The sequence below is a fragment of the Artibeus jamaicensis genome, unplaced genomic scaffold, assembly GCF_021234435.1.
Source record: "Artibeus jamaicensis isolate MK-2021 breed Jamaican fruit bat unplaced genomic scaffold, CSHL_Jam_final contig_3174, whole genome shotgun sequence".
Classification (NCBI taxonomy): Eukaryota; Metazoa; Chordata; class Mammalia; order Chiroptera; family Phyllostomidae; genus Artibeus; species Artibeus jamaicensis.
This window is the reverse complement of record NW_026521738.1, coordinates 3,477,613-3,501,051: the sequence shown is the minus strand read 5'-3', so window position 1 is coordinate 3,501,051 and position 23,439 is coordinate 3,477,613. Positions and strand designations below refer to the sequence as shown.

Below are 23,439 nucleotides of genomic sequence, written 5' to 3'. Positions count from 1 at the left end.
TTTCCAATTCCTGCCTTCTACCTGCATTTCATTTTGTGATGTCACAGGTGATAATTCGAATAATTGTGATAACAGTGCACATCACAAATTGTGTCCTATTCTTCCCTAGCAAAGAGGTTATCCATGTACTCATGGACTATATGACCAACACGACCCCAGAATTCAAATTTTGAAACTTTATTTTGAAATAATCATAGGTCCACAGGAAATTACAAATGTAAAGGAGAGTCCTGTGCACCCTTCCCCCAATGCTAACATTTCAAACAATTATAGAACCATATCAAAATCAACACATGGCATTAGTACAACTTAAAGCTTTTTAAAAAATTAAAAATATATTTTATTGATTGTTATCACGATTGTCCCATTTCCCCCTTCCCTTTTTCCCCAGCACCCTGCACCCCTCTCCCACCCACATTCCCGCTTAGTTCATGTCCATGGGTCATACACATAAGTTCTTTGGCTTCTCCATTTCCTATACTATTCTTAACTTCTCCCTATTTTCTACCTACCATTTATGCTTTTTACTCCCATTCTTCCCCTCCTTGTCCCGCAGATAACCCTCCATGTGATCTTCCTGTCTGTGATTCTGTTCATGTTCTAGTTGTTTACTTAATGTCTTTTTGCTTTTGTTATATTTAGGTTCAATTGTTGAGAGTTGTGAGTTTGTTGTCATTTTACTGTTCATATTTTTTATCTTCTTTTTCTTAGATAAGTCCATTTAACATTTCACACAACAGGACTTGGTGATGATGAACTCCTTTAACTTGACCTTATCTGGGAAGCTCTTTATCTGCCCTTCCATTCCAAATAATAGCTTTGCTAGAGAGAGTAATCTTAGATGTAGGTCCTTGCCTTTCATGACTTTAAATACTTCTTTCCAGTCCCTTCTTGCCTGTAAGGTTTAAGAAATCAGCTGATAGTCTTATGGGAACTCCTTTGTAGGCAACTGTCTCTTTTCCTCTTGCTACTTTTAAGATTTTCTCCTTACCTTTAATATTGGGTAATGTAATTATGATGTGCCTTTCTGTGTGCTTCCGTGGGTCCAACTTCTTTGGGACTCTCTGGCCTTCCTAGAAGTCTATTTACTTTGCCAAATTTGGGAAGTTCTCCTTCATTATATTTTCAAACAAGTTTTCAATTTTTTGCTCTTCCTCTTATCCATCTGGCACCCCGATTCAGATACTGAAACATTTAAAGTTGCCCGGGAGGTTCCTAAGCCTCTCCTCATGTTTTTGGGTTTTGTTTTGTTTTTTTTGAATTTTCATTTCTTCATTCTGGTTCTGTTTTGAATGTTTCTTTCCTTTTGCTCCAAATCATTGAGTCTCATTTTCTTTCCCTTCAGTCTTGGTTCCCTGTACATTTCTCTTCATTTCACTTTTCATAGCCTTCACTTTTTCCTCCATTTTGCAACCATATTTAACCATTTCTGTGAGCATCCCAATTACCAGTGTTTGAACTCTGTATCTGGTAGGTTGGCTATCTCTTTATAGCTTAGTTCTATTTTTGGAGCTTTGATCTGTTCCTTTATATCAAAGGGTCATATTTTTGGTCTCGGTGAAGCTGTTATAAGGGGCAGAGCCTTAGGTGTTTTCCAGGGCAGGCCCAACCCATGTGGCTGCATTTGGTCCTATATGTTGGGGAGGGTCAGAGAGAAGACAATGCTGCTTGCTCAGCTTTCCACAGGCTTTCAGTCACTTTGCCCAGTACCCCCTGGAAAATTGGGGCCTTCTGGTGCTGATTCCCAGGTGGGTGAGCTTGTGTACACCCTGTGGGTCTCTCCAATAAACTCTCTTATGAGGCTGGGAGTTTCTCCCACTGCTGCAACCCCTGCAGATTTTTACTGCCAGAGGTTTTGAGGCTTTATTTCCCTACGCCGAAACCCTGGGTCACACAGTCTCACTCCCCATTGTTCCTCTTGGTTTAGCCACATGCAAATGTGGGACCACCCAGTCTGCCAGCCTCTGTCTTGTCCACTCTAGTCCTCCAACTGCCTTGTCATGCATCCTCTCTGTCCTGGCTGCCTGCCTCCACCCCTCTTACCTGTCTGAATGAATGTTTCTTGTTTAACTCCTTGGTTGTTGGACTTCGAGATAGTTTGATTTTCTGGCAGTTCTGGTTATTTTTTGTTTTTAAATTTGTAGTTGTCCTTTTGGTTGTGCAAGGAGATATCTACCTATGCCTCCATCTTGGCCAGAAGTCCTTATAAAGCTTTTTTTTTTAAATTTCACCAGTTTTATGTGCACTCATTTGTGCCTATATAGCACTTTGCAATTTTATTATCTGTAGCCTTGCATACCCACAACCATGATCAAGATACTCAACTGTACTATCTTGACTTCTCACATTACCCCCTTCACAGCTATGCCCATCCTTTCTCCCATTAATTCCTGTTGATAATTAATTTGTTCTTCATCTTTACTTCATAATCTTGTGGCATATCCTTTTGAGATTGATTTTGCACTCAGCATAATTTTCCTAGGCTCATCCTAGGGAAATAGTGTGTACATCAATAGTTTGGTTCTTCTTGTTGAATAGTATTTCACAGTATGGATGTACCACAGTTTAATCGTTTTACCCACTGAAGACTATTTCAGCAGTTTCCAGTTTAGGACTATTATAAATAAAGCTGTCATGAATATCCATGTATGAGTTCTTGTACAAAAATGTCTTCATTTCTCTGGAATAAATGCCCCAAAGTGAAAGTGCTGGCTCATATGTAAATCTGTTTTTAGTTTTGAAAGGATCTGTCAAACAATTTGTGAGTGGCTGTGCTATTTTACATTCCCACAAGCCATGTAGGAGTAATCATTTATCCACATCCTTGTCAGCATTTAGTATCATCGCTATTTTTCATTTTAGCCATTCCGAAAGTTGTGTAGTGGTACCTGTAATTTTAATTTGCATTTCTCTAATAATTAATGATGTTGAACACCTTTGCATGTGATTGTGACTGATACACCTCTTTGGCGAAATATCATGTCTTTTACTGATTTTCTATTTGGATTAAAAAAACTCATTTTGTTCTTTATATATTTCTTTATATGTTCTAAGCCCTTCGCTATGTGGCTTGTAAATATCTTAAGCTAATTATAATGTCTTTCCATCATTTTAACTAGGTCTTTTGCAAAATAAAAGTTTTCACTTTGATAAAATCCAATTCATCCATTTTTTTCCTTTTGTGACTTTGGTGTGAAGTCTAAGAACTTGCCAAGTCCTAAATCCTGAAGATCTTTCTTTCAGCTCTTTTGTGACAGTTTTAATGTTTTGTATTAAATTCACAATCCATTTTGACTTAAGGTGTGAAAAGTTTAGGTCTAGATTATTTTTTGTTGGTGGATGTCCAATTGTTCCTGTGCCATTTGTTGAAAAGACAATTCCTCTTGCATTGAATTGCCTTTGGTTCTTTGTAAATAATCAACCAGGTAATCTATAAATCTATAAATAATCTATATCCAGGTTTTCTATTCTATTCCATTCATCTAGGTATCTTTCCCTCTGCCAGCACCTATGTAGTAAGCCTTAACGCTGGAAAGTGAGCTCTCTACTTGATTCTTCTTTGTTGATTTGGTTATTTCAGGGCTTTTCTCTTGCCACATAAAACTTTAGAGCAAACTTGGCTTTGTCTACAAAAAACTTCGCTGGGATTTTTGATAGAAATTGCATTAAATCTATAGAACAATTTAGAAGAATATTAACATCTTCGCTGTCAAGCTTTTCAATCCATTAACAAAATAAAATCTCAGGGCTCCCTTAATTTCTTTCGTCAGCATTTAAAAAAATTTTTTTTAGAGAGGGGGGAGGGAGAGAAACATCAATACATCATTGCCTCTCGCACAACCCCCCAGGAACCTGGCCCACAACCCAGGCATGGGCCCTGAGTGGGAATTGAACTGGTGACCCCCTGGTTTGCAGGCTGGCACTCAGTTCACTGAGCCACACCAGCCAGGGCAGCATTTTATAATTTTCACTACACAGATCCTACACCTGTTTTGGTAAACTTATACCAAAGTCATTTTCTTTGGAGCAATTGCAAATGATACTGCATTTTTAAAATTTTTGGTTTCCACTTGTTTGTTGTCACTATATAGAAAACACAATTGACTTTTGTGTTAATCTTGTACCTTACTGAACTCACTTGAATTCTTGGGGTTTTGTTGTAGATTCATTGGAGTTTTCTGCATAGAGTTGTTACCTACCTGCAAATAGTTTCATTTCTTCTTTGCAATGTCTTTCCTTTTTCCTTGTAATGGTTATAACTTACAGTACTATACTGAATTGCAGTGGTAAGAGTGGTCAACCTTACATTGTTCTTGACCTGAGGAAAAACATTCACTGTTTCATTAAATATGATGTCGATTTTTTTTTTGGTGCATCCTCTTTACGAGACTAAGGAAATTCCCCTCTATTTTTAGTGTACTTGACGAGGTTTTGCTTTTTTAATTATGAATAGGTGCTGCATGTTGTTAAAATGCCTTTTTTTCCTGAATCAATTGATATCATATGGTAGATAACACTGAGTTTCCAATACTGAATCATCCTTGCAGATCTGGAATCAATTCCTCATAAAATAAGTTGGAAGTAATCCCTTTCCTATTTCCTGGAAGAGACTGTATAAATTAATGCTTTGAAGATTTGTAAAATTCTCCAGTGAAATTATGTGGGTTTGGAGGTATCTTTTTCCCTGAGTGTTTTATAAATTCAATTTGTAATCATTCAGATTTATTCAGGTTCTGTACTTCAGCTTGGCTTGGTTTGTGATTTTCAAGGAATTTGCCCATTTCTTCCAAATTGTTGATTTTGAGCATAGTTGTTCATATTTAATAGCTGCAGAATGTTGTAATATTTTTTATTCTTGATATTAGTTTGTCTTTTTGTTAACTTTGCTAGAACCTTACCAATTTTATTAATAAATTAGTTTTATATTTCATTTTTTCCAACTCCTTTTCCTTTTCTCAATTTCATTGCTTTATCATTTCTTTCCTTGTTGCTTTGAGTTTACTTCGCTGTTGTCATTTCTTGAGCTATAAATGGACTTTGAGCTATCCTTTTTTAATGGAAGTACTTAGTGCTATAAATTTCCTTCACTTTATTTTAAAACTTCATTTATAATTTCCATGTGCTTGATTTTCCTATTGTCATTCTTCTAACTTGGTTTATGGTCAAAGGACAATATTCCGTATGACTGCAACTCTTTCAATGTATGAACGTTTTATGGCCCAGTTTATGGTCTATGTTGATGCATGTTCCATGGGCACTTGAAAAGAACCTGTATTTTACTGTTGCTGAGTGTTTGGTTAAATCCTATTGATTTGACAAGTGTTCAATCCTTTTATCCTTGCTGCTTTCCTCTATGGCAGCTCTACAAATTGGTGAGTGAGGGGAGTTGAAGTCCTCAACTATATCTGGATGTCTATTTCTCCTTTTAGCTCTATCAATTTTTGTTTATTTTGAAGACTATCTTCTTGCTGGATTGATCCTTTTGTCTTCATGTCATGTCCCTCACTGTCTCTGGTAATACATGTTGCTTTGAAATCTAGTATTAACATAGCCAGTCTTTAAAAAAAAAATTTATTAGCCCTGTTTTGAAGATTGGTTTTCCTAAAACCACCTGCAGCACCAATCATTCTATCAGCCTAAGTTCCAATAAGAAATATTATAGACATCACACTGACATTAGAACTTGAAGGTTTAACAAAAGGACTATTTACAAAGGTATGGAGCTGAACGGGAACCACGAGTAGTTCAGCACCCTAGGGCTTGTAACAAGTTACTAGTTACTGGAACCCAGAAGAGCATCCTATAAAAAACACAACCCTGATGGAAACAGTGATCTTTGGCTGAGAGCAAAGCCAGGAGAAAGACCCTGACTTCACTTTCCAGGTTCAGTCTCCTGCCCAGGCTCATTGTTCAAACCCAGTCACAAAGTAGAATGAAAAATGGAGAACGGTGGGTCTGGTGGGGCAAATAAAACATACCTAACAGTTCCCAATCCAAAGGAACCTGAGCTGATAACTTTTCTTAGATTACCTCTGTGTTTTATAGGACATGAAATCTAGGAGAGGGTTATAACTAAGAACTATCTGAAAGTGAAACTGGCCACAGTGGGAACACCCAGGACCTAGAAATACTACTTCAGTTGACAGCCAGCCAGAACCATGATTCTTTTGCTGAGAAAAATGAAATAAAATGGGCTAGAAAGTATGGAAACTCTAGCAACTGCAGAGGTCCTAACTACTGGCATTAGATACCAGGTACAGTGCAGAAAAGAGTTTGGGGTTATCTGTGGGACATGACAGAGGCATTGTGTATAGATATTTAGGGCATGGTTCGGGAAATGACCAGGGTCAGGAACCTACTGGATGTTAACCACAAATGACCAAGAAAAACAGCAATATCTCACTAGACAAAGGATGAACATTAAACTGTTCTTTTCCATCAGTACCAAAGCAGATGACATATAAATGATAGTGTAAATGTGATTTTCTTAAATATAAAATTTAATCTCAAAAGTCTCTGCAAATTTTCTATTGATGGGATAGATTTCAAATTCCTTAACTCAACATTCAAAGCTATATGTGTTCAAGAGAAACTCTGTCAAACTGATTTAAATATAAGAAAATGTATCAGCTCTCAGAACTGGGTATCTGGTGGTAAGGAGGCTTCTGTATTATTGATCCATCAGCAAAAAGATGTCACCCTGGGCCCAGGTATGTACTGTTTCTGTACTTTACTGGCCACAGAACATTTCTTCCAAAGCCTAGAGAAGCTTGTGGCTGGAGGATGACAGCCAGAAGCACTTCACTGAAGTCATTTATTAGTTCTAGTAGTTTTTCGACAGTGTCTTTACGGTTGTCTATACATATGGTATCACATCATCTGCAAGTACTGAGAGTTTCCTTATTCCTTTTCAACATGGATGCCTTTTTATTTCTTTGTCCTATGTGATTGCTATGGCTAGGATTTCTGATGAAAAAATTTAAACTTTTAATTACACCGTTGTGTGTGGTCTTAGTACTATATTCTAACTGTGATACATACATAATGAGATATAGTTAAACAATTTTTGATAGTTTAATTCTATCATCTTGATGTGCCCGAGAATTAGAATTTTTGATATAGGACCAAGAAAATCTAGATTTAAGATAGAAGAAGTAAATATAAACCTAAGAGTCCTGAATTTGCACCAGAAAAATCAGTATGATCATGATGCAATTAAAAAAAAAAGATTTTATTTATTTATTTTTAGAGAGGGAAGGGGAGGGAGGGAGGGAAAGAAACATCAGTGTGTAGTTACCTCTTGCATGTCCCACATGGGGGACCTGGCCTGCAACCCAGGCATGTGGCCTAGATTGGGAATCGAACCAGCATTCCTTTAGTTCGCAGGCTGGCATCAATCCACTGAGCCATACCAGCCACTGAAAAGCAATAACCACATTGGAAGTAATGAATATCCTAAGTAGTCACTCTTCCTTAAAGCTGACTTCAGGGCTGGGGCACGAAGTGTATTGGGAACCTAAAATATGTTCATATACAGGAAGTAGGAATCTATGAATATTAGTAGTGTCACGTTAAAAGGAACAAGGAATCAAATAAAAAAGGCCAAAAATGAGAAAATTTGAACATGATAAAAGGTTAATGCTGCGAAGGTTTTCAATATCAAATATGTTAAATTAACTTCATGAGTTCAATTTAATACTTAGTAGTTCATCACAGTTGGCGGATGACAATGAAACAACTCATTCTGAAAAAAATGGTAAATAAAAGCATCAAATATTTGTCTTTCTTATACAAACTATAACACTGAATAACCAAATAGCAGATGAGAGCAAGTTTCTCTTTTCAGAAAAGTATTCCAGCTTACACATGAAGGAATATAGAATTAAAATATCACCATTGTTCAAGGCCTAATAAATAAAGGCATCAAAGCTTTAAGTATCAATTGTTACTAGTATCCCCAAGAAAGCAATCATGTATCTCATGCCTCCTGATCAGAAGTCCATTATCACTGTCTGAATCAGTCTTGCCAAAAATAAATAAAAAGAACCAAATTCTGATCAACTTTCTATATTCAATTACCAATTTATAAGATATACAGAGAACAGAAATATGTTTAAATTACACTTTAGAACCGCAATCAACAAAATCCAGACTGTGGAAAATCATTCAGCAGTGCTTCTCAAAATATGTGATGGACCAGTTTATTTTTCCTTCCTCTTCCCTCTAATTTTCCAATCACAGACTTAATACTTTATAAAAAACCAGGAAATATTTACAATAAATAAAGAACCACAAAAAACATACAAATCCCAATTTTTTATTATTAGATTCAATAGACAGACAAAAATCACTGTCAAATTATGATCAAGTTTGTAAACACTCTCAATTTTTGTACTTAAGCCATCACAAACTGGCACTGAACAGCTCTTGAAATGGCATCAGACGCAAAGACCACCATTTGAGCAGCATGGCTTTACAAAACCAAATTATCTCATTTCTTCATCAAATAAATTCCAAGAAAAGAGTATATATACTAAAAATAATTTAAAAGACCTATCAAGCCAGTCACAATGTATGGACCTTATTTGGATCTTGATTAAAACAAAACAGTAGAAATCATTTAAGACAGTAGAAAATCTGAATTGAATTTTATTTAAATAAAAAATACTTTCAATGATATTATTGGTTATGTTAAAAAAAATTCTTCTTTTAGAACTACTTAATGAAACACTTATGGGTTAAATGACATGTTAAGATTTACTTTAAAATAATGAGGAAACAGTATAAAAAATATATATATTTGACCTTGAGTTGATAATTGTTGAAATTAGGTATAGTATATAAGGATAAATAATACTATTCCTTTTAATATGCTTGATATCTTCCACAATCAAATTAAATATTAAAATAAACATTTAAAACTGTAGAACCTGACTCATAAATTTCTCTTTTATATTCCAAATAAGTAGTCTGGAACAAGCAAACTTCCTCAGCATTCTGTGCCAGAAGAGTCATAAAATCTAAAAACTTTTATAGAGGTGGTTGTGAATGCAATCTTTTCTTGCTTTGGAGTCTAGATGATGTAATGATAGAAACTTAAAAGTAAGCTGCAATTCATTTGTATCCCTCAACCAACAAGTAAGCAGAAACTGCTAAGTAAATAACACTTAATATGTGAATTGTGAATAATGGAGGAGGGTATTAGAATGCTTTCTAAAACAAAAAAAAAATCTAGGACAAAATAAAAATGTATATACAGAGCTTATGCTTATTTTTAGAAAAACAGAGAAATGTTTTGTGTTTGGAGCCCTATGACAGAAGTCCCTAGTCTCGAGCGCAAAAATCAACAAGAGAGGGACATTATTTAGTACTAAACCATGAATATCTACCACTGAGATGAACACAAAAATCACCCTTACCAATTTTTTCCTTTAGTGGTTCCTTTTATTCTAATTTAGAATCCCGATTTCTAGATAACTAATTTGAAGGAAACAAAAGTTTCACACTTCAATTCTTAAGAGTGAATTCCAAGGTTGCTCCAGGCAAGATCTAAGAGGCTCCTAACTTCTCCGGTTTTAAAAGCTTCAGAAGCAGATCAGGAGAATATTCTTTTAAAAGAAAGTTTCTTATTTACTCTACTTTAGCTTGCAGGCACCTTACTCTCTAAACTTTGAATAGCTCTTCTCTCACTTACTACCTCATTTACCTATAGAGTTTTAATTAAAACAGACTCTTGGCACTCTCAATCCAACCCCATCCCTATCCCATTACTTAGTCTGTAGCATGTAAACTTTTCTCAGGCTGAGGCTGTCTGAACCAAGTGTATAGTGAGTTTGGGGAGCAACAACAGAAAGCTGCTGCTTTCTATTCCTTACTCCACTCTTGCTGGCTATGAGGTAATTCTTGTGCTGTCATGAGAGAGACCTTAAAAAGTAGTTCGTTTCCTGCTACTCATCCACCCTCTATTAATTGGTGCACTCTAATCTTAGAAGAGCTAAAAAAATTTAAATACTAAAATAATTCAAAGTCAGCCGGCTTATGCCTATAGCATGGCCTAATCTAAAATTTATAGTACAGGGCTGTGTTCCAGCATTTAACAATCACTGTATTGTTTTTTGTACCCTTTACACATGTCTTTACACACAAGTGAAATAATAATTCAAGTGTTTAAAAATTGATTCTAATGCTGCACAGAGGTAAAGGCTTCTTTGTACTTTCAAGCTAATACTAAATGACTTGCAAGGAGCTACCTTAAATGTGTCTGGCAGAAATTGTAGATATATCTAGAAGCAGAAAAAAAGTATCTTTCCAACACATTAAAGAAAAATCTTGTGGAATTTTACTCAAATGTACCTGGGCCAAATATGCTACAAACCAATTTTAGCCAGAAAAAAATGGGAGTTTTAAGAAATCTTTGACTTACAATATATGGACAGCTGAATAAAAGTAAAACACTGTCACGCTATAATACAGAAAGAATCCCCAAACATCCCAAGCCATCGTGGTGTAGTCATAGAGAAGAAGCCTGTCTGCAATCAGAGGCAAACAAATCTTTAATAAATCAGCCAAATACACAAGATGGTATTTTAAATATACAGTAGGAACATTTATTTGAACACTTCTAAAAGATATTTCTCCATGCCTGATGATTTGATATAAAAATCAAACCCATCATACTTTCCCCAGCAGCCTCTACATCAAGGGCAATCAGAAATTTGTACAACATGAATATTTGCTTCTGAAACAAAAATTACAAATTAAGTGATAACAAAAGTACACAAATCAACTGGACCCTAAACAAATGTCTAACAGTTTCCCCCCTTCCCCCCAATCACCTAGAGCTTCTTTCTTCAACCTCATTCTGCTCCTTTTCCTTTCTTTGCTTGGCCATGAACTTCTGTTAAAATCAATTTGCAATACAAAATATTTATTAGATGTTGCTTTGCTGTGTCATATAAACAAATGTAATATATTTCATTGTATTTACAAATAAAAAGAGCCTGAGCCTACAAAATAAAGATTAGAAATACAGTGCCTTACATTAACATTCCTCCCTTCCATTCATCAGTCACCTATTACTAATGATATACCAGGCATTGGGCTTTGTGCTTGGGGACTTCGGTCAAAAATATAGGTGAGGCCCTTTATATCAAGAAGGTTACATTTTAGTGGAAGAAGAGAAACACAATAAAAAAAAAATAAGGTAATTTTGGGTGGTGGGAAGCCCTTCCTATAAAGGAAAAATTAACAAATTAATTAATCAATCGAGTTGACTCTTTTGGGGGGAGAAGTCTTTCTTAGGCAAAAGCCTTTCTGAAAAGCTGATATTTAAGTAGAAACTTAAAAGATGAGGAATATTCAGCTATAAAGGTGGGACTGGGAGAGGGCAAAGGAACAGAAATATAAAGATGCAAAGAGAGCAACAGGGCTTTTGTATATGAAAAATACACAAAGAAAGCTAGAAAAATTGGAGCACAGCAATTAGGCAATTAGGGCTTCAGCCTAGAATAAAACAGACTAAGTTCAAATACTAGGCCTTCCATTAACTAGCTATGTGACTTTGGAATTAGATACTTTGAGATGACAGAATCTACCTAAATAAAGTTGACAGGGGGGGTTAAATATGTTCCCAGCAAATAAGAGCTCAATAAATTCAATATGGAAAATGTATAAAGCAACTCTGTTTTAAACAGGAGGAATCAGAATAATAACTGATGATGACTCTCTAGAGTAGCACTCCCTGAAGATGTATAGAACTTGAAAAAAGGGAGGGGTTGTAAATCAGTCAGTCTCTAAAATGGGTTGAATAGTTTAAGTGGTTCTTTCTGACTAGACAAATCAGAAACTTTAATATGCTATGTGTCCATGATTCTGCAAGAGCACATCAGAATAGTTTACCACACTTACTGAAGTATCACATGGGATTAGTGATCTACAGACTCTACTCTGGCAAATGCTGCCAAAGGAGAGAAAGACTACAAGTTACCAGCAAGGTATGATACAAGAGAGGAATAGGATTCTGAATTTAAGAGAAATCAACTGGCACAAACCTTCAAAAGTTCTCCTAAAGGGAAAGAATGTACATTTTAGGTGGATACTTAGGTAGTTTGAGTAAAATACCATCACATCTGAAGATTTTATGAGTTAAGAATAAAGGAATTTACCTCTGTATTTTGCTTATGTCGGGTACTCTTGCAGTGATTTGTCATTGCTTTTTCACCTGAGTAGAAGAGGGAACAAATTGGACAGAAGAATCCAGGCTTCGGTACAAGAAAGTCTAAATCTATAGGCAGGAAGAGAGAGGGGAAAGAGAAAGGAGGAAAATGTATAATAATTTATCTGTAGCCATTTAATTAATTCATCTAAACTAAGCACAGTTTACATACAAACATAATATATACTACTATGTATCCAGAAACCAAGAACAATTAACCTTTTAATCACAAAAATAAGGTCTTCGTTTTATTTTTAAACAAGTTCTATAATATTCCAGATCATCCAGGAACACATGGAATTCCTTCAGAACTGCAACTCATTGGAAAAGAAACTCCTAGGGATCCTTTGAAATAAACCTCTTTGGAATCTCCTATTAAAATAAAACAGGAAAGAGGCAGAATGATGGGCAACTACCTGACTGAGGAATATTCTGACAAATAAGGAGCCCTCAGACCATCTCAGTTAGCCATGAACAAAATTTGTAAGCCAAGCTTTTCAGTGTGTTCTACTTAAATGAAATTTCTTCTGGGTCAAGTGTTAATTTAATTATCAGAGCAAAAACAAAAGTATCAGAAATAAAAAAAGACATATCCCAGACTTCAAGAGTGCAATCAATAAAAATATCCTTGCTAGGTGAAAACATAGCTTATCAAACTTTATAGAAATGCCAATGTGTAACACTGATAATTTCTACTCTAAAATAATCATCTACGCAAGGTTATTTCTTTACTCATCTAATCAAAAGAACCTTTATTATGGTACTGAATTTTTAATTCATATGAATAAGGAAAAAAATGTCATTGCTACTTTACCTTCAGAGACATCAGCTGCTGCTGATTTCCCTAAGGGAGAGTCCTCAATCTTCTTGCGTTTTCGTTCTGGTTCTAAATCCTTAAAGCCAGATTCTTCATCAACTAAAGTCATTAATTTTTTAAGGGAAAAAAGTTACTCAAAATAGACTTAGCCTTTGTAAAGCTAACATTAGCAAGTCCCTTTCTTCAAAGATTAATGTGTGGCTCACCTCTCTAAGTAAATCTCCCGTGGTTAACCTCACCTGACAACTCTTCCAAGATTCTTTGATGTAAGCAATAAATGGGTAGATATTTAACCTTACTGAATAGTAAAGAAAAAAAGACTAAAGCTAACAGCTGATTGTATTTATAAGTTCTAGAAAGAATTTAAAGGGTAATGAAAGTTGTTCAATTATTACCAGCAAGAGTTAACTTGTGTGTGCAGTATTGGGTTGGGGAGTGGGGATTAAGGAAAAAAGGACATGAGTAGAGAATAATTCTGATGCCCTGAACCAACCATTATCCAAAATCAAATAAACAAACAAAAACTAGAAACAACCAAACCCCCAACCAAACCTAAATTGGCTAAGACCCTTGTTCGACAAAATGAGAACATAAGCCAGGAAAATCTCAGATATCCCACACAGCAATATCTTCACCAATACGTCCCCCAGTGCAAGGGATACATGGGAAAGAATAAACAAATGAGACATCAAATTAAGAAGCTTCTGCACGGCTAAAGAAAACACCAACAGAATGAAAAGCGAACCAACCGTATGGGAAAACGTATTTGCTGATGATATACTTCAGGCAAGGGTTTGATCTCCAAAATATATAAAGAACTCACACTCCCACCAGGAAGACAAACAACCCAATTAAAAAATGGGCAAAGGACATGAACTTCTCCAAGCAGGACATACAGGAGACCCATAGACATATGAAAGAATGCTCAATAACACTATCAGAGAGATGCAAATTAAAAGCACAGGGAGATACCACTTCACACCATTCAGAATGGCCATAATAACCAAATCAATAAAAAACAAGTGCTGCTGAGGTCATAGAGAGAAGGGAACCCTAGTACACTGTTGGTGGGAATGCAGACTGGTGCAGTCAGTCTGTGGGAAACAATATGGAATTTCCTCAAAAACCTAACATCAAATTGCCTTTCAATCCAGCAATCCCAGTGCTGGGATTATACCCTAAGAACCCGAAACACCAATTCAAAAGAACCTATGCACCTCTATGTTCATAGCAGTGTTATTTACAATAGCCGAGTGCTAGAAACAGCCTATGTGCCCATCAGTAAATAGTACATTTACATAGTGGAATACTAAGCAGCAGACAGAAATAAGGAACTCCTATCCATGGATGGAACTGGAGAGTATCATGCCAAGTAAAATAAGCCAGGTGGTAAAAGACAAATACCTCATGATCTCACCTATAAGTGGAACCTAATCAACAAAACAAATGAGCAAAACAGAATCAGACACGGAAATAAAGAGCAAATTGTCAGTGACAGAGGGGATGTGGGAAGAGGATAATGGAGGGAAGAAGGAGAAGGGGCAAGTCAAGGGATGTGTATAAAGGACCCAAGGGCATGGACAATGGGGTGGGGATTAAGTGTGGGAGTGGAGATGGGGATGAGGGCAGGCAGGGCAGAGGAGAGCAACGGGGAAAAAATGGAATGACTGTAATTGAACAATAAAAATAAAAGATATTGCCTAAAAATAAATTAATTAATGTCTGAAAAAAGAAAAGACACAAAGTTTAAAGCCCAGCAGAATGAATAATATGTAAGAAGCACTCCAGACACTGCATAACATAATCTTGGAGGAAGACAAAAACAGACAATGGTTCTAAGCAACCTCAGTTACTCCTCAGTAGCTGAAACACCTTACACTGCTGTAATGTACTTGACAAAACCATTTCACATAAATATCATGCATTCAGCATCTATCTCATGTGATTAAGCAAGTCAATCATTATTCTCCCTATTTCTTCATAGGTGGAGAAACCAAAACCAAGAAAGGAAGAAACTGATATGCCCAAGGTTGCACGGCCAGTAAGTGAAAGAGGTTAGTACCATGACTTGTGATTTCAAGTTCAACATTCTCACTAGGCAATTACGCTTTCTTTACCAAATCTGAGAGGTTGCTAGGAATTATGGTATCATTACTTATTTTCCTATTCCTAGCATTTTACTGGTCATAAACCCCTTAAGAGTCAATTAAAAAAAGCTACCTCCCTTTTCTTGGCCTGATGGTTCAAAGAGCCTCCAGTATCTTCCCCAGAAAGTTTTATTCCCTCATCAAAGCAATAAACTTTTTCAAACACACCTGCTCCTGAAACTCAACATATTTATTTCATAATAATATCAATAATTATATAATAATTTAAATAGAACCCTAAGTGGGTAGCTCAGCTGGCTGGAGCACTGTCCCAATATACCAAGGTTGCAGGTTCAATCCCCAGTCAGGGCACATACAGGAAGCAACCAATGAATGCATAGATAAATGGAACAACAAAATCAATGTTACTCACTAGCTTTCTCTCAAATCAACAAAATAAATAAATTATAAGTTAGAGTAAAACAAGTATTTTAAGTTTAAAAATGATCTTAAGCTAGAAAATGCACTATCAAACACACTGTGTCTCCATTAATGGAAATATATTGAACAAGGCACCTTCTGCTTTGTGGGGCAACACCCAACCAAGCCACATTGGTCAGGGCTCTATTGTTCATTCTTCAATTAAACCACTAACTATAGCTTAGTATTGAAGAGAGGTTATAGAGAAGAGGCAAAGACAGAGGAGTACCCATTTGAGAGAGCGCTTCAAGAGAGAGGACATGATCAATAGGAAAAAATAATGGAGAAATCAAATAAAACCAACTTAGTAAGAAAAAAAACCCTTAAATCAGGTTTCACACCAACCCAATGGAAGTTCTCAATCAACACCAATTCAGAAAGGTGGTTCAGAAAGACAAAACAGAAACGGTTTAATGGGAGATGAAGAAGTAAAAATGGGTGTTCTTTATAACTGCTTTGCTCTAAAAGAAATAAGAAAAGATAAGAGCTAGAAGGGACTCCAAAGTTAAGGGCATGGTTTTTTAAATGGGAAAGAGTTGGACATATTTTTTATGTGAAGAGTCTATATAGGTAAAACAAAAGCTGGCTGCTGGGAGATGGTATATTTGCTTTGCTCTTGTAAATATGAAATGAAAGCAAGGTTATCCAGGGAACAACAGGCTAGGTGATGCAGAGAGGGGAAAGAGGCTTATATTACAGCTAGTTAAAAAAATGGGAAAGGAAAGAGGCCTATAACAGACTGTGGAACAGCAGTAAAGACCCAGCTAAGATCAGACTCAATGAACTTTGACTAAATCACAGTTGGTAATTTTTCCTTAGAGAAGACAGAAAAGCAAGAGGGCAAAAAGGGTGCTACAAAGAGAATGGTTTAAGAGCTGTTTGAGTTATTTGGGTAGTGTGGATTTTTTGCTTTATCTCTCTGAATCAATAAACTTGAGATCTGGAACAGTGTGCTTTTATTACCTACCCCTTTTAGCATTTTTCTATGAACATGATGGACACAATGACAAATAGTTGCTGCGCGAATAGCGAATTCTCCTTCACTTAGACAATATTCCCTATTTGTTTCAACATAATACTATTAATGCTATTAAGACATCTTAATTCACTGGTTGGCTGCTTGGCAGCATCCACAAAGCAACAGATCTATAAATAAGAGATAGTTAATAAATGATTTTCACTTGATATCACAACATGGTCAGAATAACCTTTCATGGATCATTTCCACAAATCTGTCACCTTCGATTATAACAGGATTGTCTATCATTCTATTGTCCCATTTCATTATATCCTATTATCTCTCTAAATTACAAAGGTAAAAATATTGATACAGAGCTAATTATTATTAAGGCTGACTCCCCCAACCCCCCAGTGTTTTTCGGCCCTCCCCCCCCCTCCATCAATCCTGCTTTACCTTCACTAATTTGGTAGGCCTCTTCATCTGGCTCTGGTTCTGTCTCAACAGCTTTTTCCAGTGGTGGTGTTTTCCCAATTCTAACTCTCTTGGTTGGCACTTTAGCTTTAAAAAGAAAGTCTAAGTTATTGCTACAGTAAGTATTTAAATTGCTTTTAATTCTGAATGACAATTTTAATATTAATACGTTTTGTGCAAACAAGAGAATACTCAAATTTGGAAAGACAACTTATTTCTGATATAAACAATTCTATTAAGAAAACATTCAGCATTAGTCTACACGTTCTTTTATTTATTTTTTTATTTTTCTTGTTCCAAACTATGACTTCCCATCTTTCCCTAAGAAGCCTATACATATTTTTCTACTTTGTTCCACAAATGGGTAGGACCTTCCCTAGTACTTTTTATTCTTAGTTTGGTTAACTTTTTCAAGATTTCCTTACTGAAAATTATTTTGATCTCCCTCAAAATAAGTGAGCTGGCTTCTTATTCTGTACCCTCAAAATATAACTTAAAAATGAAAACAGTACCTTCATGAACTTTTCTAAATCTGAAATCTAAGCAAAAAACTGAGAGGCAGTCTGGTATAAACATCCTTCTTAACCAAAGCTGGTTTCCCCAATAATGCAAATGTACCATTTTCATTCCAATTCTAATTTGGGTACTCTAGTTTGGTTTTTGGTTTTGTCATCTTTTCTTGAGGTACAATGAGTTAGGGCAAGTTCTACTCTGTAACTAAGAGAAATTTGTGAAACTTGTATATATTTGGAAAATATCACTGGCCATAACTACTTGTTAGCTTCTTGTATGAACACAGTGAAAATATTAGTAATTTGCATATATTAAATAGAAAATATTTTAAAGTATAAAACATTAAAAAAATTTAAATGTAATACCCTCATAAAAAAAGAAAAAACATTACTTCTAAGTATCTACCTTGAAAGTGCCTTTCAATCATGGTTTTCAGATCTTCTTCCAAAACATTCTCACTTATTGGACCACCTTGGGACAAGGCTTCAAGTTTTGTCTTCCTTGTGTCCACAGCTCTTTTTTTCCTATCCCCTCTTTTATCTGTGGGATGGTCAATTTTGCTTTGTGCTAACTCAACTTTTAAATCATCTCCATCTTCCTCCTCTCCAACTTCATCTACAGTAACAAAATTGAGCTCTTCTTTAAGGTTGTTAAAATCTGCCAGAGAGTCTTCGTCCTCTTCAGTTACTTCATCCAAAGTCACTAAGTGCAGGTCACTGCTGTCATCCTGTATTTCATCTACAGTAACTAAAGTAGAAGGGTCTTCAGGCATCTGAGAAGAAATAAATCCAATGGAATCCCTTCCAGTATTTCCCTCATTTCCTTTAGTATTTAAACTGGCAAAACTGAAGTCTGCTGACTCATTTAAAGGTAGTTCTTCTACTTCTCCAATTTCATCCACAGTTACCAAGCGTTCCTGTTTGAGAAGATCTTGCTCTTCAGCCACTGACAATACAGTAACATCTTTAGGTTCACCATGGGAAATGCAATCATCTTGATCTATTAACTCATCTAATGTAAGAAGTGAATTTGAATTTTTTACCATTTCTTCCATATTTATTTCTTCTTCATCAATTACTTCATCTACAGTGACTAGAGCTTGTGCTAGATGTGCAGCTGCATCTTCCTCTTCCCCAATCTCATCTAATGTTACAAAAGATAATTCTCCCTCAACAACATGAGGTACAGAAGTTTTCCCCTTCTTCTTCTTTAAATTAAGTTCGGAAGTTGGGATATTTTTGAAACCTTCTTTCCTTTTTCCCTTTAGTGGATTCTGCTTGGCTTGTAGAGGATTCACTTCTTCTATAACCTCATCCACAGTAACAAATTCATCCAAGTTAAATGGAAATAGTGGTTCCTGTTGGAAAGGTATTTAAAAAAAAGTCACGGAATTGTGAACTACTACTGATCAAGTGGCTAGGTCTCAAACTGTCCTAATAAATAAGCATGAATTATCATTTGTGAAAATTTGGTTGCAGAGATATTTCCTAAAGGCTAAAATCAGTTATTTTTAAAAGCCCCCAAAACGAATTAGCTATAATTCACAAAGTAAATAATGCCAAGGCAAAATCCCAGTAATAACAATCTAATTCTACCTTAACTTAATTTTAGTAAGACTAAATGACATATACATTTTTAAAATACGATGCACAAAAAGCTACATTTAAAGCATTTACGAAACAATTAATATAATGTAAAGAATTTACTGTTCCATATGTTAAAATATATCAATGTAGCTAGGAAGTAGCTACCTAGACTGTTCCATTGACCAATGTACATATATTACACGTTTTAAGACACCAAATTTACATACTGATGAAGTTACATGGAAAATCACTAAGACTTAATATTACTACACTTCAAAAAAAAGTATTTATAATTTGAAAAATAATGTCAATAACTAAAGAAAATAAATTCCCAATAGGCTTCTTATATATTTAGTAGGCTATCAATGATCAATTTCTAGTACATATGATAATGACGCTTGAACATATACCCAGTAATTTAGGGGGGAGATTCTGTAAGCAATTGTATTATCAACTTAGTAAGCCAATAGAGTTAACCATATCCTTACTTCTGCTTCTTAATACTAATATTACCCCTTGGCCCCAATAATATAGGCCCCAAATTCCTCCCCTAAAAAGGGGAGTAATTAAAACAACTGAAAAAAATATTCTATGAATGGTGAAAATCTAAAGCAGTAAACAATCAAATATAAAATGTAAGGTGTATGTTTGGCAGTGTAACGGGGTTCCAGAGAAATAGACCTTAGAGCCCATCCATTTATCAAAATGACCAAATTTTTCGAAGTACTGCATAATGAGGGAGAAAGACTCCATTCAAATGCCAGTCTTCTTCTCCCATATGATTTTATTCTATGTTTATAATCTTTCTTGTCAATATGAGGTTGAATGTATTTTCCTCTTCTAATTCTCTTTCCATCCCTGGGTAACTTTTGCCCCATACCAAGAACACAACAAGCCTACTTCAAGATCAAAAACAAACTGGTACAAAAGAAAAACTGGTCCAAAGAAAATAAAACATCTCATTCCTATCCTATGCTCTGTAGCAATCTAATTATTATGAGAGACACATGTTATAAGGTAGATGAACTCATCTATGGATGGATGAAACAGAACGGTTTGTGTTAATAAACAAACAGTTTCTCACCTCTTTAGATTTGGAACTTCTACCAGTGGTGCTTTTAGGATTCTTAGTGTTTTGCCCAACCAAAGTCTGAAATATTAAGTAAAAAAGTACAGGAAAAGAAAAAGAATTTACAATTAGGTTATTAATGTTCTGACAAAAGAGAGAGAGAGAATTCAAACATTACCCAAACACATTCAGTTATGCCAGCGATTTTCAACCGGTGTGCCACTGCACACTGGTGTGCCGCGAGAATTTTTAAAACATGCAATACCAGACTATTTAGTCAGGGTCACTGACCTCTTTCCTTTTGATTGTCAAATAAAAAAGAAATGACAACAGCCAACACAACAATAGACATCCAGTGTGAATGAATCAAAATTATACCTATTATTTTTTGGCAGATTGGCAAAATATGTATTTTTTGGTGTGCCGCACGCAGAAGTTAGCAATTAGTTTATGTGATCGGTGCCATAAGGTGAAAAAGGTTGAAAATCGCTGAGTTATGCTAATATATAACAGGTATACCAAACTAAGTTGGCAGTTATTTAACAGTATAGGCATAGTCTGAAAGTTGTGATTAAATTCAGTTTTACTGACCTTTCCCAACAATGTCTAAGTTGGGTAATCAGTAAGCTGATAAATGAAGCTTCAATTTAAAGGAGAAAATAATTTCCCATTCAGAAGTACAGTGCTAAATCACCTCTAGAGACTCTCTGCAGACTTTATTTTTCAACCACAAAGTTGTTTCTGACCACATTTTATTCAAATAATGCTCTTCAAACCTGTTAATTATAAACTTGAGCTTATTTTTCTAAATGTCTACTGGTTTAGATCAATGGAATCAGAAAGGGAAATAAATGGAAGCTTGGGAGTGAAGTGAGGAGACAAAAGTATAAACAAGATTATATCTCCTACTCCACAGCTATAATAGGAGAGCTAATTACTTCAAAAATACACTGAGCCATTCTTCCTACCCTCCTCACCTTATTGTTGCTGTCATCCCGTTTCATGATGGAAGGTCTAGCCTCTGTTTCCTGAGACTGTTTTGTAATGTCCCTGTAATCCAGTTTAGAATCCTTCTCTTGGAGGGCTGAGATCCTTCCACTGCCTCCTCTGGTAATACCGCTCTGAGTAGTTTTGAATTTACTGATGCTTTCAGCCAGCCTGGCACTTGCAGGTTTAAGAGCCGATTCCTTGACCAAAAGTTTCTTTTCAGCATTTATTTGGTCTCTGAGTACAGATTTAAGGAAACTTTTCTGGTTTTCAGATTTTGAAGCTGTAGTTTTTGCCTTTGGAGAAGAGACCACACCAGCCTTGATCCTTGATTTACTGCTAGGTGCACTAGATACAGCCAGCACACTAGTTTTACTAGTTTCATCAAGCTTATTGGTCTGACCCACTCCTTTATTTGGGTATGCCTTGATCACAGTGTTTTCTGCAGGCTTTTCTTTCACTGCTACAACTTTTCCCAACTTCTCTGCAACCATCCTAACATCATTCTTTTCAGGCTTCTCTGTTCCTATTTGCAGATCTGTTTTGGTTTCCTTAGTATTAAATTCATTCTCCTCCTTTTCATCCATGTTACTTTTTTCAGAAATTCCCTTTTTGTTCATTGTCTTCTCATCCCCAGTGGAAACTCCTGGTACCAAGGCCATAACACAAGTAGATGGCACTATTTCTGAATCAGTTTCATGTTTGTCCACTTCAGCTATAGCTTCTATCATAGCCTGTGTAATCCCAGAAAAGAAATCTTCTGCTTCAGATGGAGATTCTTCTAGAATTCCTTGAATGTTCCTTTCTTCTATAAATGCACTGTCAGGTGTTGCTAATTCTGTTTCAGGATTAATCATTTCTGTTTCTTCCTTCCCAAAGTCACCGGTGTATACCTGCTGATTTAAGACAGACTCCTCTACATTTTCAGTAAATAATTCAATAGTGGTTGGAATGGATGCTACAAGAGGAATTTCCACTTTGACTTCCTCTCCTTGAGTCTCAACTTCCAATGTTTCAATAGCAAAGTCAGAGTCACATAGTGTTTTTTCAGGTTCTTCCTCACAAGACTCTTCCTGCTGTACAGAAGTTCCTGTTTGAATGCTGGGAATAGTTTCTTCTTCAACCCCACTAGGTCTAACAGAGGGACTATCAGTTGCTGTTTGCACCTCACTTTCATCAACTGGATTGTTTTTCAAGTCAGGGCTAAAAGTATTTAAAAACAAACAAAAAAGAACACAAACAAAAACACAAACAAAAATCAAACTATGATGAGAATTCAACCATCATAAAAAATCCTGTTGATGCCAATTGTTAAGACTTCCTGATGCATTAATGATAAGCATTGGGAAATCCAGCCAATCAGCATTAAAATGGTTAAGATGTTTTGATGTAAATAAGGTAAACAATATAAAAATTTTTAAGAAATCCTCCATTGCATTGAAGACTTTTTTAGTACAAAGGAAATGGCAAAATTATAACCACTGGCAGGATCCTTGCACTCATTTAAGTTACAACCAATTTTTTTTCCTGTGTTAAGTCTGCATCTGACATTGAAAGACTGAATGTGAACATCTTAAATTATTATTAGGTTCTATCTTCCCAACAGTGGTAAATGAAAGAATAAAATATGTGTATAGTTCTGTAATAAAAAATAATAATCCATATATTGAAATTTAAAGTATTATTAAGTCAACCTTACCTAAAAGGAACATGAGTAGAAACTGGTAGAAAGAAAAGGCCATACTATTAATCAAGTCACTTTATTTGTTTTCCTTCTTTTCTGGATGAGAAAGATTTGTTTTTAATTTCCCAAGAACTGTATTTATAACTAATACTTAAAACTTTCATTGAAGTATCTTTTAAATTGTCTCTTGGAGATTTAAAGTTAGAGGTGAAACTGATAGAATCTCCCTAACATAAATATGTAGTCTTATTATAAAGTATGTGCCTTTGGCTATATTATGAGGATTACTTCTCATAACAGTTACAGAGAATAATTAAAAATTCCAACATATAACTTAAAAATGTTAAGTAAAATTATTCATAAGAAATGGAGGGAGTATGAGTCAACTATATGTAATTAATCTTATTTCATCATGGTCTTCCCAAATCCAAGGTAAACAAAAGTGAGATTCTGTGATTCAACTACTTTCACTGAGACAGAGACACAATGGACTACATTAATGCTCCAAAGATCAGATGTAGTCTTGAAGAATAACAAGGAAAATTGAAGCTTCCGAAGAAAGTGTCCATC

The 23,439-nt window shown here is 35.5% G+C and overlaps 1 protein-coding gene across 1 annotated transcript in view; it reads right to left on the bottom strand.

Annotated features, from left to right (window-relative positions):
• Positions 1-9,619: 9,619 nt before the first annotated feature.
• ZNF638 (zinc finger protein 638) overlaps positions 9,620-23,439 on the bottom strand; it is an 81,102-nt gene continuing 67,282 nt past the window's right edge. Inside the window, exons 22-28 of the mRNA XM_037127228.2 lie at positions 21,176-22,388; positions 20,214-20,279; positions 17,949-18,900; positions 17,013-17,117; positions 13,029-13,130; positions 12,165-12,283; positions 9,620-10,897 (exon numbers count right to left, since the gene is read on the bottom strand). Of these exons, the coding sequence (XP_036983123.2) occupies positions 10,832-10,897; positions 12,165-12,283; positions 13,029-13,130; positions 17,013-17,117; positions 17,949-18,900; positions 20,214-20,279; positions 21,176-22,388 (2,623 nt within the window). The 3' untranslated portion in view covers positions 9,620-10,831. The remainder of the gene's footprint in view (positions 10,898-12,164; positions 12,284-13,028; positions 13,131-17,012; positions 17,118-17,948; positions 18,901-20,213; positions 20,280-21,175; positions 22,389-23,439) is intronic.